At 48.1% G+C, this 15,138-nt stretch overlaps 4 protein-coding genes across 4 annotated transcripts; 3 read left to right on the forward strand and 1 right to left on the reverse strand.

The window, feature by feature from the left end:
* The first annotated feature begins 705 nt into the window (after positions 1-705).
* Positions 706-5,153, forward strand: TrAFT101_000813 (uncharacterized protein). The gene is made up of 9 exons (XM_024910496.2): positions 706-1,996; positions 2,055-2,239; positions 2,345-2,606; positions 2,669-2,692; positions 2,745-2,864; positions 2,921-3,020; positions 3,076-3,429; positions 3,485-3,587; positions 3,645-5,153. Exons 1-9 carry the CDS (start codon positions 1,786-1,788, stop codon positions 4,932-4,934), a joined length of 2,649 nt encoding a protein of 882 aa, XP_024765039.2. The 5' UTR covers positions 706-1,785; the 3' UTR covers positions 4,935-5,153.
* TrAFT101_000814 (uncharacterized protein) lies at positions 4,954-7,964 on the reverse strand. The gene is made up of 3 exons (XM_024902289.2): positions 7,454-7,964; positions 5,909-7,376; positions 4,954-5,813 (listed from the first exon to the last, which is right to left on the reverse strand). Exons 1-3 carry the CDS (start codon positions 7,654-7,656, stop codon positions 5,469-5,471), a joined length of 2,016 nt encoding a protein of 671 aa, XP_024765040.1. The 5' UTR covers positions 7,657-7,964; the 3' UTR covers positions 4,954-5,468.
* A 253-nt stretch (positions 7,965-8,217) lies between these two features.
* On the forward strand, positions 8,218-10,440 carry TrAFT101_000815 (uncharacterized protein). Its single transcript, XM_066126159.1, has 3 exons — positions 8,218-8,735; positions 8,883-9,651; positions 9,809-10,440. The coding sequence occupies exons 1-3, from the start codon at positions 8,262-8,264 to the stop codon at positions 10,255-10,257; spliced, it is 1,692 nt and encodes a 563-aa protein (XP_065982258.1). The 5' UTR covers positions 8,218-8,261; the 3' UTR covers positions 10,258-10,440.
* Positions 10,441-11,577: 1,137 nt separating this feature from the next.
* Positions 11,578-13,758, forward strand: TrAFT101_000816 (uncharacterized protein). The gene is made up of 3 exons (XM_066126160.1): positions 11,578-12,746; positions 12,799-13,108; positions 13,161-13,758. Exons 1-3 carry the CDS (start codon positions 11,591-11,593, stop codon positions 13,690-13,692), a joined length of 1,998 nt encoding a protein of 665 aa, XP_065982259.1. The 5' UTR covers positions 11,578-11,590; the 3' UTR covers positions 13,693-13,758.
* The last annotated feature ends 1,380 nt before the right edge of the window (positions 13,759-15,138 follow it).

The following is a 15,138-nucleotide window of genomic DNA, read 5'->3' on the forward strand; positions in this document are numbered from 1 at the left end:
TATTCTATCAGAATCTATTTGATGAATTGATATTCAATAGTCTTGTTCTTGATTTCAGCGCCTGAGAAACACTCATATCCTCCAGCGGATACCAGCCATTTTCTGCCGCACTCTCATCTTTGCAGAGTCTCAACACAAATGTTGTCGGGCTTTTCTCTCTGCCAAACCCTCGTCTTTTGTCCATGATGCTTTGCAACTGTTATTTTACCAATCCCAGCTGAGCCCACAAATATTTGATGTTAAGATGATATCAATGGCACCTTTCTGTTCATTTGAATTGATAATTCGTCTCAAACGTATCAAATAAGACATCGACTAACTCTTAACTTTATGCAGCCCCGAGAGATGTAGCAGTTATTCTGGATATTGCAAGGAATTGACCCCAATGAGTGCTTTTGTAAAGCATCTGGAACCTCGCGCTGGGTGTTAGCCCAAAATGGCCAATTAGTGGATTAATGGCGCATATGATATAGAGCTATAGAAAGATCCTGAAATTTTGAGGACCGGCAGCTAAAGATACCTATGAAGTAGGCACTCAGGCATACGACATGAATCCAGCTGAGGTTGGTCAGTCGCGCCGCACGTGATGACACTGTCGTCCAGCCCGCGGTTTCCATCTTCTCCTCTTTACAACTTCAATCTCCATCTATATCTTGTACTTACACATTCCGCCTTCTAGGTAAGAGAAACGAGTGTAAAGGTTAATAGATGAGAAACGAAGTGAAAACAAATGGAGATATATTCAGTAACGCCTTTATCGCGTTGTTTGTTCATGCACAAGCTAACCAAGTACTGCTAGGTAATTAATAGTGCTGAAATAAGCCAGCTAAGCTATGGATACATGTACAGATTACTCCGTTTTCCGTACTGTGCGCTTCACTCGTCATCAAGATCGCAGTGCCGCTCATCCAGGGTCCACGATCCTTCAAGTCCTGTTGCCTGTACGCAGAGCGATGCACTATCGCTGCTGGATCAATCATCATGGGCCAGCTTGGACCTGGCTCATGTAGTTGAAGCAACGAATCAGCTTGGCAGCAACGGTAGCCAAGGATGGAGCAAATCATCGATCCCTTGCTCCATTGTGTAACCCCGCACATCTGACTCGTTCTATTGCCGGAGCTCCAGCTCATCTTCGGAGGAGCTCTGCCGTGCCAGCTCTGCTTCGAAACATATTGCTCTGTCTGTCTAGATGCATTGACCGCTCTCTCTAGGCTCCCAACCAATCAGTTCATCACCGAATGCCCTTCCTCCGGCCTGCTCTGCACAGAGCCACCTTGTTTCTATTAATGCCGCGCCCTCCTTTTCAGAAACGCCTGCTACCAGCACAAACACCCTCACAAACTGAGGGTCAGTGGCTGTGCGTGCATTGTGCTTCGATCCACTGAGCCCAATAAGAAACGGGGCTTTAGGCTCTGGGCCACCAGTGATACGATGTAGTCCTCAGACGAACACGCAACTTGACTAGGTTGCACCCCCTTGATTTCTGACAGTTCCGTGCTAGGCCGCTGTCATCTATTCAATGCAGTCTCTCACCCCTCATCACTCTCATCATAAGCTATGTAAACCTCGTGCCATCACGCACATGCTCTTGGCCACCTTTCGTGATTCAAGATTTGTCAAATCCACTTATAGCACCTGTGCTTTGTAGCTTTTTTTTCCCCCTCCTTCACCGTTATCAATTTTGCTCTTCAATACGGCTGGCCCCGTCCGCAACTTTTCTCCAAAGCCACGTCTTCCTGGCCAGGATCTGATTCGCTGGGCCATAGCAATCCGTAAAGCCGCACCATGGGTCTCCTTGATAGAGTCGAAGCCTTCTTTGAAGGCGAACCTAACATTGAAAAACACTCTCATTCGCACCCGGGCTATCAATGCGATGATCTTCACGCTGAACACGCTGCTAACCGGTTTCAATCCTTTGCTGCCCCTTCTTCGGGCAACATCAAGTGGTTCGTTGATGGCGCCTCCTACTTTTGGGCAGTATCTGAAGCTCTTCAACGTGAGTGTTACAAGCTGGTTGTTGCCAATTTCATTGATGTTGACATCTCTCTTCGTAGGCGCCCAGGAGAGTATATATATCCTCGACTGGTGGCTGAGCCCTGAGCTGTACCTTCGTCGGCCCCCTTCTCACAACGAGCAGTATCGCCTTGATGCTATGCTTCAAGCTGCCGCCGAACGTGGAGTCCAAGTCAATGTCATTGTGTACAAGGAAGTCGAGGCTGCCCTCACTCTTGATTCTGCGGTATGCAATTCGATATCTCTCTTTTTTTTTTTTTTTTTTTTTTTTTTTTTTTTTTTTTTTCACCATCCGAAATGTTCTCCCGAGGCTCATTCGCAACATCTATAGCACACCAAACATGCTCTTGAGAAGCTACACCCCAATATCAAAGTCTTCCGACACCCTGACCATGTTCCTACTGGATATGACCTGACTTCGGAAATCGGCAACTCGTTCAAAAGCTTGACCAACTTTGACTTGGCCACTGTATCCAAAGACGCACTTAAGGCGATTTATGGCGCGGCAGACGATGTTGTCCTCTACTGGGCTCACCATGAAAAGCTCCTTGTTATTGACCGTCACCTTGTATTTATGGGAGGCCTCGATCTATGTATGCATTCCTTATGTTTCTCAGTGTTCGAAGAGCATCTCATTTGCTAATTGTATATTTAGGCTTCGGGCGATGGGATACCAACTGTGGGTACTTGTATCGCAACCTATAAGGGCCTCAACTAACATATACATCCAGCCCATCCTATCGCAGATGCTCATCCTGGAAACTTGGAGAACATCATCTTCCCAGGCCAAGATTATAACAACGCCCGAATCTTTGACTTTGCTGACGTTGGCAACTGGGATCAGAATAAATGTGAGATCATCCTTATTTTCACATACAAGGGTTCCAAGCACTAATGGCTTATGTAGTGGATCGAACCAAGAGCTCGAGAATGGGTTGGTCAGATGTGGCCCTTTCTATGAATGGTCCAATTGTATCTGATCTTGTTTCCCACTTCGTGGACAGATGGTATGAGAAATAATATCTTAAGCTTCATCGTTTTGACCGCGATTAACAGAGCTAGGAATTACATATTCGATGCAAAATACAATGACAAAGACCCTGGAAAGTATGAAAAGCTCAGCCTAGGCGGAGGTCACCGTCCATCGCACCACACATATGAACAACAGGAAACTGGACGAGAAGAATATGGGCAGCAGGAGGGCGAAGGGCGGAGCCGTGGCATGCTCCATCGTTTCGCTGAACACCTGTCTGAGGAAATGGGAAACCTTGGCCTCACAGAAGGCCATCGACACAGCCGTCGAGAAGGTCCCCAAGAAGGCCAGCGAGAGTATCGCCCTGATGGATATGAGTATGACGACAGGAGTGCTCACGCGCGTGGGGGGTCAGGCGCTACTCACATTCAGCTTACAAGAAGGTAAGCAGAAATGGCTGACACTTGTAAAAGTGATGACTGCTAAGCCTCATTTCAGTTGTACCAAGTGGTCATCCGGCCACCCAACAGAGCATTCGATCGCAAACGCATATATAAGTGCCATAACGAATGCTAGGCACTTTGTCTATATCGAAAATCAGGTGAGTAAACGAGCAACAGTCACAAAGAGCGTGAGATGGATATTAACATCCAACCAGTTCTTCATCACAGCTACAAGTGATGAACAGCGCCCTGTATCTAACAAGATCGGCGCTGCCATTGTTGACCGCATCGTCCGAGCATATGAAGAAGGTCAACCCTTCAAGGTCTGGGTGGTGATGCCCTCCGTCCCAGCTTTTGCGGGAGACCTGAAGTCGAAGGAGGCTCTTGGGACAAGGGCCATTATGGAATACCAGTACAACTCCATCAGCAGAGGTGGACATTCCATTATCCAAAAGCTTGTTGCCGCCGGCATTCAAAATCCTAGGGAGTATATTGGTTTCTACAACCTTCGAAACTATGATCGGATCAATATATCCCGCACCCTGCGACAGGTGGAATCCCGCTCTGGTGTCAGATATGAAGACGCCCGACGGTATCACGACGACTATGTCAACGAAGAGCGTTATGGCCAGGACGATGAAGATTCTCAATATTATGATAGATATCAGCGCCAGGCTCAATCCGTCAAGGACGATACTCTGGACACGGTGAGTGCCGCCTATATGAGACACGGCCCCAATATTGCCGATATTCCATGGGATGGCGAACCCGAGGACGAATTCGACGCCTTTGTCAGCGAGCAGCTCTACATCCACACCAAGCTTCTCATTGCCGATGATCGTCTGGTTATCTGTGGCTCTGCCAACTTGAACGATCGCTCGCAGCTTGGAACCCACGACTCCGAGATTGCTGTGGTGATTGAGGGACCCCACTCCGTTGAGTCTTACATGAACGGCGAGCAGTACGCAGCAAGCGAATTTGCCGCCTCTCTCCGAAGACAAATCTTCCGCAAGCATCTCGGCCTGCTCCCTGACCAGAGATGGGACCAGCCAAACCGAAACTGGCTGCCGGTAACCGACGCACCTAATGACTACGACTGGGGCTCATCTGCCGACCGGCTCGTGGAGGACCCCCTGAGCCCCGACTTCCTGCAGCTCTGGGAAAATACAGCCGCCACTAACACCGAAGTGTTCAGCCGGGCGTTCCACCCCGTTCCTGATGACAAAGTTCGCAACTGGGACGATTACGATCAGTTCTTCTCCAAGTACTTTACTATCCCCAGTGCCAAGGACAACAAGGAGGACGACGACAAAAACGACGGCAAAGTGCCTTACGGACACGTGGTTCGCGAGGAATTCCCTGGTGGCGTGCAAGAGCTGAAGGAATGGCTCAGCCGCGTCCGTGGCAACCTCATCCAGATGCCTCTGCAGTTTTTGATTGAGGTTGAGGAGATTGCCAAGGAGGGCCTGACGTTGAACGGACTGACGGATGAGCTCTACACATAAAAGGAAATAGAATTTGGTTCACTTAGCAAGCCATAGTTAAAGTTGCTAGATCGAGAGTGATAGCTGCAGGAATATATCCGACAGACTATTTACATTATTATGCCGTAACAAAAGATTTGAATAAGAACCACCTAGTAGTTACAATGACATGTAAAAATAGCATATGCAAGCACAAACCAACCAATAACACACAGAGAGACAAGAAAATGCCCACCCCCCCATATAGCTTGCCGGACTCTATTACAGAAGAGGCCAAATGAGTTGCGACAGGGCTTTTGGTCTACTACCAGAGTCTTGAGCCAGTCGTCGACTACATTTCACCCCGCCAAGGTTATGAGTTCCGCTTTAATAATTTCATCCATTAAATGGCTGGCATAGCTTTCCTCGGGATCCTCTGTCAAAGATTCCTCAAAAGCTCCATGCGCACGCGCCCTCCTCTTTGATCCCTTAGCCGAACCCATTTACCCTTCCCACCAGGAAAAAACTCCGAATTAGAGAAAATTAATTTTGGCCTAATATTTTCACAGTATACGCTCAGTCAGCCTTGGTGTTGCCGTTAGAACCACCAAGGAACCCCTCCTTGAAGTCCCTAATGCTGATAGAATCCTCCAGCCGGAAGTGGCCACGGCCACGACGAGAGCGGCCACGCAGCCAGGAGAAGATACCAAAGGCAATGCCAACAACGCAGCCAAGTGACAGATAGGGGTGGTCAGTGAAAGAGAGGCGAATATCAAAGAAGACCTTTTCAAACGGAGAAATGGTAAGCTTAGGCTTCAGGGCCTGTGGGGTGTAAACGACCTTGTCGAGGGTCTCGAGGATAGATGTGCGGCTGACAAGAATGTAGTTGCCAGTCACGGTATTGTCCCAGTACTTTCGGTTCTATGCAAAGGTTTGTTAGTAATCAGTTGTGTTTCAACGCAAGAAGAGAATACAAGGTCTGTATCAGAGGCATTTATAAAAGAGGGTGGGCTTACATCTTGGTCATTAATAATGATTCTTTCTCCATCTTTGACGTCAATGCCATAGGTGGTGCGAATCCAGCGCTGCCAGGCAACACCGTCAACCCAGGCAAAAGCAACTTCCCTCCGCCCAGAGTTGTTCATATCAACATGGATGGCCTTGGCAGCTCGCAGGGCGCGCTGGTCGTCTCGATCTTCAGCTTCTTCGATTCTCATTTGCTTGGCATCTCGCAACTTCTTCCTCTCCAGTTGGAATTCTTGGATCTGTCTATCCATCCATTCGTTTGCCGCACTCTTCATCTCTCGAAGGGCGCCCTGGAATGATTCCTGGTCGTCCCGGTTCAAGACACCCAGCACAACAATCTTGTGATCCATTATCTGGCGCGCGTTTGTCACCAACAGTTCAGGGACAAGAGGAAGCCAGACCGATCTCATCCAGTCCAACACTTGATTTGTATCTCTCATAGCGTTGGGTGTGAGAGGGGGGTAGTAGGTGGGGCGCCCTTCTCTCGAAACCATAAACCGTGGCCAGGTGGTGATCTTGAAGCGATCATACATGGCGGGGTCTTTGGTCTTGACAAGCTTGGCATGCCCGATGAGGCTGAGAGGCAGCCTCTCAATGGCCTGGAAGTCTTCGGAGGTGGTGGCATGATCATAAAAGTAGACAAAGATGACATCCTCTTTCTGCTCCATGGCTTTGAATGACGCAAGGTCGACATCAGGAACACCGCTGGCGAGATCGACGGCCTTTTCAGCATACTGAATGAAGTCACCCAAGCCTCGAAGCCCCTCATACTCAGAACGCTCACCACCCTTGAAAAAGAGAATCGTGGGGTATGCTCGGGCACCGACATCCTTGCACAAACGCGTCTCCTTGTCACAGTTGACTTCTCCGATATTCAGCTTACCCTTCATAGTCTTAGCTAGCTGTTCCCAGGTAGGCGCCATGTCTTGACAGTGAGGGCACCAAGGAGCATAAAACTTGATGAACCAGGGGTCTTGGGTCATTGTCACCAGACGCTGGAAGTTCTCAGCCGTCAAGGGTACCGACGTTCCCTCTTCATTTGGCGTGGCAACTGGCTTCTTGGGTACCTTGCCAGCCTCAACCTCTTTCGCTCGTTTCGGATCGACGGCTGGGCGCTTCTTATCCCCTGGTTTGGGCAGATCGAGAGTTTTCGGTCGGCTACCAGGCTTCGACTTCTCCAAAGTTTCTTCAATAATGCTAGAGAGGAAGGTAATATTCTGGCCACCCGTCTCGCTTCGGACCACCTTGCCCTCTTCATAGAGAATTGTGGTGGGGTATAATTTGATGTCATGTTGAACACAAAGGTCGCTAAAAGCAATGCAGTTGATAGAAGCGAATTTGAAGTCATAGAACTTGGTGAAGTCCGTCTCGCCAGCCCCTTCCGGCTTAGATGTATAGTAGAATTCGTATGCGGTTTGGAAAATCGGGGCATACGCAATGCAATGGTGGCAAAAGGGGCTAGAGCAGGTTAGCAAGCAGGTCCAACTCCTGGATGGTAGCGATGCGCGATGGAGGGGGATGGGGCCATGTTATACCTATAGTGCTTCACAAATAGCCATTTCGTTTTGTTCGCTACTTCTTCAAAGTTTTTGGGGGTCAGCTCCATCAAGGGAGGCACTGGGAGAGAGTCGAAGTAGGTCTCTTTCGGGGCCGTTGAATCATCGTCGGCGGCGACAGAGGATCCAAACAGCCCAAAGGCAGCAAGGCCAGAGAGCAGAGTAAGAGATGTCAGCCGCATGGTGGGCTAAATGCAAAGCAGTCGTCAAGGCGCTGGAGGACGAAGAAGTATGTGCAAAGTGGGCGCAGATTCGGGGCGCAGCTAGTTGGTAGATAACGCGATGATGGGGATATCAAATCTAGATAAATCGATCCATTCGCGGGAATGGATTGTCGCCGGAATTGATCGATGCTGATGGAGACGGAGCAGCCCCAGCGATGCCTGGAGAGCCCGTGTTTCGGCGGTTGGGACCAGATGGAGGCTGCGTGCTGAGATGCGAGCCCACGCTGGTGATGATTGCCTCTTAGACGCTGAAAGGGAGATTGGAAATACGGAGCCTGAGACGAGACGAAGTGGTTGCGTTTGCAACAAAATTGGCGCCACAGCATGGCGAGGCGAGTGGTGTGGCTGGACTGCCGGATTTGGAACTAGCCTGTGGCTGCCTACTGGGAATCTGAGATGGGGTGGGGACATACAAAGTGCTTGTACCTCATGCTACAGCGTCACCGTGTACCGCCTTTGGTTTAATAAGAGGTACCTCTTGCCGTGAAGCAAGGCGAGCAGTGAAAACACCACTTCTACAAAACATTGACAGCCGCAGCAATTGTTTCTACACCTCTTTCTATATGCTTCATAGTCTCCATTTAATCAAGCCTCTTCCAATATTCTCTTTCTGTCATCGAATAATAAGCAGCTTGAACCATTGTCGAATCTGGAAGCCTTACCCTGGGATCATGGACTACGCTCGCAAGCGTTCAAGAAATGCTGGTGAGGGCGATGGAAGCGATGGGTTTGGAGCTTTAGAATCTCTTTCACGACCCATCAGCCCACCGCGCAAGAAAATCCGTCAAGTGGACATGCATAAATCACCATGGCAGCTCACTCGAGTCCGAGATCTCCCAGATGAAGTAAACAAGGATACCGTTTCGCTCAAAGATCTTCTAGGCGATCCTCTGATTAGAGAATGCTGGCAATTCAACTTTCTGCATGACATCCCCTTTGTCATGAATTCGTTTGACGAAAGCATTAAACACTTGGTTATGCTCCATGTAGTCCATGGATTCTGGAGGAGAAGCGACCTGAGTCGAATTGTTCTTTCGGTAGGCCACATTTCTCTCTGCCGCTGCAAACACACACTCACACACACACTCTCTCCTCTATTTCTCTCTTTTCTTTTTAACGAAGAATTTATATTTGAAGTAGGCTAAGACTGACATTATTATTTTCTCGTTTTTGAAATGATGTAGGGTGACGCAGCCCAGTATCCCAATGTTCATTTGCATTGCGCACCCATGCCCGAAATGTTTGGAACACACCATTCCAAGATGATGATATTGTTTCGCTCCGACAGCACGGCCCAAATCATTATTCATACAGCAAACATGATCCCAAAGGATTGGACCAATATGACCAATGCAGTGTGGAAATCTCCAAAACTCCCGTTGTTATCGGAGCCAGATGTCATATTCCAACACGGACAGGTACTTCCCGTTGGCAGTGGCGTAAGATTCAAAGCGGATTTATTGTCATATTTGATGCTGTATGACTCGTATAGGGTCACTTGTAAGCCACTGGCAGATCATCTCGTCAATTTTGACTTTTCCAGCATACGGGCAGCGTTCATTGCCAGTGTTCCCGGCAAGCATGACTTTCGCGATACTTCTGGACCTGTTTGGGGCTGGGCTGGGCTGCAAAAGTGTTTGAGAGCGGTGCCCGTTGAACCAGGAGAGTCAGAAATCGTCGCCCAAATATCCTCCATTGCGACGCTTGGTGCTAAGGATGATTGGCTGCAGCGCACGCTGTTTGATTCACTAGCTACATCTCTCACCCCGAATGTGAAGAGGCCCAATTTCAAAGTTGTTTTCCCCACAGCAGACGAGATCCGGAATTCACTGGACGGATACGCCTCGGGGAAGTCCATTCATACCAAGATCAATTCAGTGCAGCACATTCGACAGCTGCACTATCTTCAACCAATGCTGCATCACTGGGCCAATGACAGTAAGGATGGAGCAGGTGAGTACTGACAACGTTTGTTTCCTTTTGTTTTATTTTTGCCCCATTCTGTCGAGCCAATTGTCTTGTTTTAGGTAAAATAGCGTAGTCAGTTGTGAAAGGGATCATGCACGTGTTGTTTATGCGTCTTCTAAGCTTGAGCTGACACTTGGGATAGAAGAGTATGAAGAGGTGCTTATCCGTGGCGACAGCGGGCGAAATCGTGCTGCTCCACACGTCAAAACATACATCCGGTTCAACCAGAACAACACAATTGACTGGGCCATGCTAACGTCGGCCAACATATCGAAGCAGGCGTGGGGCGATACCCTGAAGCTCACTACCGGGGAAGTTCGGATCGCTTCCTGGGAAGTTGGCGTACTGGTGTGGCCGGGCTTGCTCTGCGAAGACGGGGTCATGGTAAGCTCGTTTCAGTCAGATACCGCAGACATGTCGTTTTTTTCTCAGGCACAGAGACCCATCGTGGGCCTCCGTATGCCTTACAGCATGCCTCTGCAGGCCTATGGAAAGCACGAAGTGCCTTGGGCTGCGACCGCGGCCCACCCCGAGCCCGATTGGAAGGGCTTTATGTGGACATATGCGAGCAGCGATGCTAATAGCGCTTAAGCTGGGTGGGGATTGAGATTGGAGTTTAGCGGGAATACTGCGTGTAAGTGGCAAGCCTGTAGCCTTGATACGAGGACTATGATGTGCATTGCGTGGATTAAATGGCCTCGCAAGTATTGTATATGTAAATATTACTTGTAGCAATGTAATAGGCTATTAGCTAGGGCGCTTATTGCCTGCAGCTTCACCCTGAACTTCCCCCTTCCTGCAATGATGTTAGCCAGCCTTTCGACGTTTGCGCTTATGTTAGCTTCACGGCTGGGATGTTTTCGAGTGACGCAGGATTGAAAGACAGCCCTGCTCTTAGCGCTCTCCCTATCAAGTACAGTGACTTTTGGGAAGAATAACACCAGGTAGCTACCGAAACGCGGTATAATTGATGGCAGCTTGAAGGGCGAGGTAAAAATTGAAAAGATGGTTTCGTTTAGGGGGAAAAAAATCGATAGCTTTTCTAGATATTAGACAAGATTATAGAAACAGTTCATGGGTCTTATTCAGCTCTCCAAATACGGTGTTCCTTCAAGGCTATTTAAATATATCGAGATCATGAGAATGCCCGCAAATGCCCGCAAGGTATGATCGACGGCATTGGGCTCATTCATGGGCAATGGCTTGCATAGAACTTGATGACATTTCCCCAAGATTTTGATAGCGAGTAGCACCTAATATGGCCCTTCTGTCGGCCTGAAGGGGCAAATTTCGTGCTGTGAGCGGATAACGAACAATAAGGGCGATAACAGGACACCGCTTCTCTGTCTGTCTTTTCTTTTCTTTTTATCTAGCGAGCAACTCCTGCATGTACTATCATTGCCGCCCTACGTCAGGTGACTGGCTGCTAAGGCGGACAGACTTGATCCCAACTTCCATCACAAAAACGCCCACCTCGTTGGAGGCAGCCTTTCTGCACAAAACCCCCACCCTCCGCCCCTTGTCCCTGGTTGCGCCACCCTTTTGGGGAGTATAGCCACCGCCCTACGAACAGAGCCACCCTGCAGCTTGCTTTAGGTACTTATAAGTAGCCTATATTTACTCCGTACCTTCATCTACCATTTGGATCATAGATCACTCAAAATTGCAATCCTACTCATAATTGAACATAACAATTCGTCAATCATCTGTTGTGACGCATTTCATGCAAATCGGTAGACCAACCGTTCAAAGCAAATCTTCTTCTCAGGCGGTCTATACCTAGCAGAGTCATCGCTGCTCATGATATTACGGAACGGCAGACTCTAGCTCCGGGATTTTGTCTTTTTAATTGGCGGACTGTATTTCGCTAATTGCATTGACACTCGCTCGGGTTGTCATATAACGCCGCTCGTTCACTTTGCCAATGGCAGACGATTTGTTTATTTATAATGGCGGTTGGAAGGACCTAGAGCATCGGCTCTGGTTGGACAGGTTCCTACCCAGAAGAATCCTAGAAGAAAATGCTATGCCTACCTCAGATGGCATTCCTAGCAAGGGTGGCTTCAATGACCCTCTTTTTGCCTTGAATGGAATCAGGTCTCGTTTGGCTGAACTTGCTGAACATACTACGTGGGTCCAATCTGGTAATAATATAACGATACCACCAAGGGTCCAGCACGAGGACAGCGGTTTTCTCTCTGCAAACGATCCAGGATCTGCTCAAGGCATGCATCAAAGATATCAATGTCCACACTCTTCCCATCCTTATGCGTCCAACTTTACCCAGAGCTCGGTGGATGAGACCTCTTGCCAGATTGGGCAGCCCAAGACAGAAGAGCAGCTTTTGACCGAACTCGAAGGCTTCTACGAGGACTCAGCCGTGGCAGAAAGCAAATGGACGTTCGATTATCATTCAATACACGCCATCAAAGACCCCCTGCGCTGGTATTGGAAGGCCTTGGAAAGCCCGGCCAAGCCACATGAAGGGCAGCACACGACCCTGAATACGCCGTACAGTATGTTCAATTATGGACACTCTAAAGCCTGGCCAAGCTCCCACAGTTCACGGAGTCAGTTTTCGGGCAGACGGGGACAAAAGTCAACATCCAGTGTACACACAAGAATGGAGAGAAATGAAATACAAGGCTTCCTCAAATCTTTAAAACACAATATTCGATCCAATTTGGAACAAATGAGGAATTTCTTCGACTTGGTCTCGTCTACAATGGCTTTGCTAGATGATGCCAAGATACCACTGGACATGATCGGAGATGAGCTATTAGAGTGGCTTAAAAAGATCGAACTACTTTCTGACCAGCTGTTCGAACGTTTTCGGCGTTTTTATTCTCAATTTCTCATTTACGTCTTGATATTTTTCTGTCTTTTTAATGAGTTTCCAAACAGTATAAGACACCTCTGTACAACGATGCCATGGACAATTTGGCCAGCATTGGTGGTGTTATGGGGCGTATGTTGGATGTTTTATTCCGAATCAGGGTCCGAATCAGGGTCCAACAAAGCACCTGAAGGAGAATCTCTTTTTCCTTCTGATCAGCAGAGGCAATTATTGAATCTTCAAGGTATGTACCGTTAAATCAGAGATCATATGGCTGATGGCTAATGGTGAGAAAGACGGTGATTTAGGAAATGATACCGGCATAAACTTGCCCATTACGGCCCTAACCGATAATACTGCGATCCCGATATCTCCCTGGGATTGGGCTGCTATTCCTGACTGGGGGGCTAGCTATGAGACGACTCAGACCGAAGCAGCTATATTTGCGATGACACCTGGTCGAAACGAAATTGTTTGCATTAATCAGTCTCTTTCGAATGAATTTTCAAACGCTGTTTCTTTCTCTGCATCAAAACCTCTCCACGAGTCTCAAATGAATGTCAATCTTACGAGTCAAACCACAGGCGCCTCCAGCTCAACAAATAGGTCAGGATCACTATGTCTTATTAGACGTTTATTGGTAGCTAACAAATGGCAGAATCAGCAGGCGCACCCAACGGGGCCCATTCAAATGTCCGGACTGCGGCAAGACATTTGCCAGATCAGATAGTTTGAAACGTCATAGGAACGAAATGCATACCGAAGTTGTAGAAGAATTTCTTTGTCCCAACTTGGGCTGTAAGAAATCTGAAAAGGGCCATGGATTCAAAAGACGCGATAAGTTAGAAAAACATGAAAATAATTCATGCAAGGGTTGGGTGCCATCAACTTCGTCAAACCAGAGCACGGCAAGTACGCCACCCATGGCCGTCTCTACGCCCGATGATATTACAAGCGCACCTCTAATACACCAAGAGAGCATCCCCGCGGCGAGGATAGACAGTGGATCATTGTCGAATGGTGGAACTTTGGAGAATCAAGACGTGATGTTGAAGCTACAAAGGCTCTGTCGAACAAAACAGGAGGCTCTTCTGAGGAAAGAAAAGGATTGCGAAGTTGAGCGTAAAGACATCGCTCATCTATGTGCAGTTATTGAACTATTGAAGGGCTCGATTGGGAATACGAATTGATAGGATGAGTTAATAATTTAAGTGGCCGCTTGGCTATAGTCTGAACGGTAATATGCTATTATGTTGTGATGGGAGATGCAAGAGAATGGCCCGTCCAAGGAAGAGGATATCCCTATCCACCGCCTTGGGGAATCGCGAACCGCGCATAGTGACGGCCTTAGTGGTGCTCAAGTGGGGGCGATGGCTGCTAGGCAGCTCCCGCAGCAGCTCCCGTTACTTTATTTTTGCGACGACCAGGCAAGGCTCTGAACCATGCAAAAAGCCAAAGGAATTGGGCTTGATAGATAATGGTGAATCCACGTAATTACATGAATTCAACAGTGAATAAAGGAAACGAAAAAAAAGAAGGAAAACAAAAAATCATTTCAAAATAACAAAACTGCGTTCTCATCATGATAGACGAGCCAAGCTTGTTGCCGCACTTGCTACCAAGGAGCGCGGTGACATTTGTGCACAAGACTCAAGTAGTAAGTACATTGTCTTTGCTTTAAGCACATATCTACAGGATACTCTATAGAGCGAAACGAGTCTCATAATATGTCGAACAGTATAGAACAGACATGAGCATATATAAGATAACGGACCATGGAAGTCTACAATTCAGCATCAGCGCAATGACATCTTGGTGCGTCCAATGATGATTGACGTGCCTTAAAAAGTGCGATGTGAACAGGGGTCTGCGCTGCGGCGAGGCTCGCCATTAGATCGAGTCGCCGCCATGATCGCCGCGATTGGGCGTCTGGCTAAACCCGGCTCCATTTTGATATAATAGACTACGTTGCATCCAATAAAGGGCAAAAGGTGTGCTGCTCCGACCCGTGATTGCTCAGTCGGAAAACAGAAGTACATGTCCGGCAGAAACAGGGGCTGGAGTACCAGGACAGGTGCATACCTACATGTATTCGTCACTCTCGAGCACGCAGATTTATTTGTCTGTAGCATTCTTCATGCACAAGCATGCGCATGTACGATCGGGTCTGACGGCTGACGTGGCACGGCTGATTCTGCGCAACTGCATCTTTGGCGTTTGCTCGCTGCTTTGACCTCTTCATTCCTCTTGTCTATCTATTGCCTCGTTTGGGGGCTGCTGGCCAGGATGCAGATCGTGGATCATGCTCCGGATAGTGCACAGCGTTGGTGCTTGGGCACTAAAGAAGAATGAGAATGCTCTATTTGCTACATATAGATGCAGCCAGCTATATCTGAATAGAGAAGTGCTGCATATCCATCAGCAGTGAATGTTTACATGTACATGTATATTTGTTGATGCAAGAGACTTGGATGAGTAATCGTTCTGGAGCCAAAGACGTAATATCAAGCTCCGCTTATTCATCCAGCTGCAAATACCATCTCCGGCTTACTACTACTACTAGACTCTGTATCGAGATGATGGTTGGGAGTTGTAAGACACTCATAATGAAGAGCGGCATAGCGCTGTATAGCAGT

Source organism: Trichoderma asperellum, chromosome 1, assembly GCF_020647865.1.
Source record: "Trichoderma asperellum chromosome 1, complete sequence".
NCBI lineage: Eukaryota > Fungi > Ascomycota > Sordariomycetes > Hypocreales > Hypocreaceae > Trichoderma > Trichoderma asperellum.

Excerpts from the sequence above, each read along its gene's own strand:
- TrAFT101_000815 (XM_066126159.1), top strand. The coding sequence starts at position 8,262 with ATGCTTCATAGTCTCCATTTAATCAAGCCTCTTCCAATATTCTCTTTC. Across the intron at positions 8,736-8,882 it reads TGAGTCGAATTGTTCTTTCG|GGTGACGCAGCCCAGTATCC; the intron begins GTAGGCCACATT and ends GAAATGATGTAG. Across the intron at positions 9,652-9,808 it reads TGACAGTAAGGATGGAGCAG|AAGAGTATGAAGAGGTGCTT; the intron begins GTGAGTACTGAC and ends CACTTGGGATAG.
- TrAFT101_000813 (XM_024910496.2), top strand. The coding sequence starts at position 1,786 with ATGGGTCTCCTTGATAGAGTCGAAGCCTTCTTTGAAGGCGAACCTAAC. Across the intron at positions 1,997-2,054 it reads AGTATCTGAAGCTCTTCAAC|GCGCCCAGGAGAGTATATAT; the intron begins GTGAGTGTTACA and ends CTCTCTTCGTAG. Across the intron at positions 3,021-3,075 it reads TCCCACTTCGTGGACAGATG|GAATTACATATTCGATGCAA; the intron begins GTATGAGAAATA and ends TAACAGAGCTAG.
- TrAFT101_000816 (XM_066126160.1), top strand. The coding sequence starts at position 11,591 with ATGGCAGACGATTTGTTTATTTATAATGGCGGTTGGAAGGACCTAGAG. Across the intron at positions 12,747-12,798 it reads GCAATTATTGAATCTTCAAG|ACGGTGATTTAGGAAATGAT; the intron begins GTATGTACCGTT and ends ATGGTGAGAAAG. Across the intron at positions 13,109-13,160 it reads GCCTCCAGCTCAACAAATAG|AATCAGCAGGCGCACCCAAC; the intron begins GTCAGGATCACT and ends AACAAATGGCAG.
- TrAFT101_000814 (XM_024902289.2), bottom strand. The coding sequence starts at position 7,656 with ATGCGGCTGACATCTCTTACTCTGCTCTCTGGCCTTGCTGCCTTTGGG. Across the intron at positions 7,377-7,453 it reads CTATTTGTGAAGCACTATAG|CCCCTTTTGCCACCATTGCA; the intron begins GTATAACATGGC and ends AACCTGCTCTAG. Across the intron at positions 5,814-5,908 it reads TCATTATTAATGACCAAGAT|AACCGAAAGTACTGGGACAA; the intron begins GTAAGCCCACCC and ends ACCTTTGCATAG.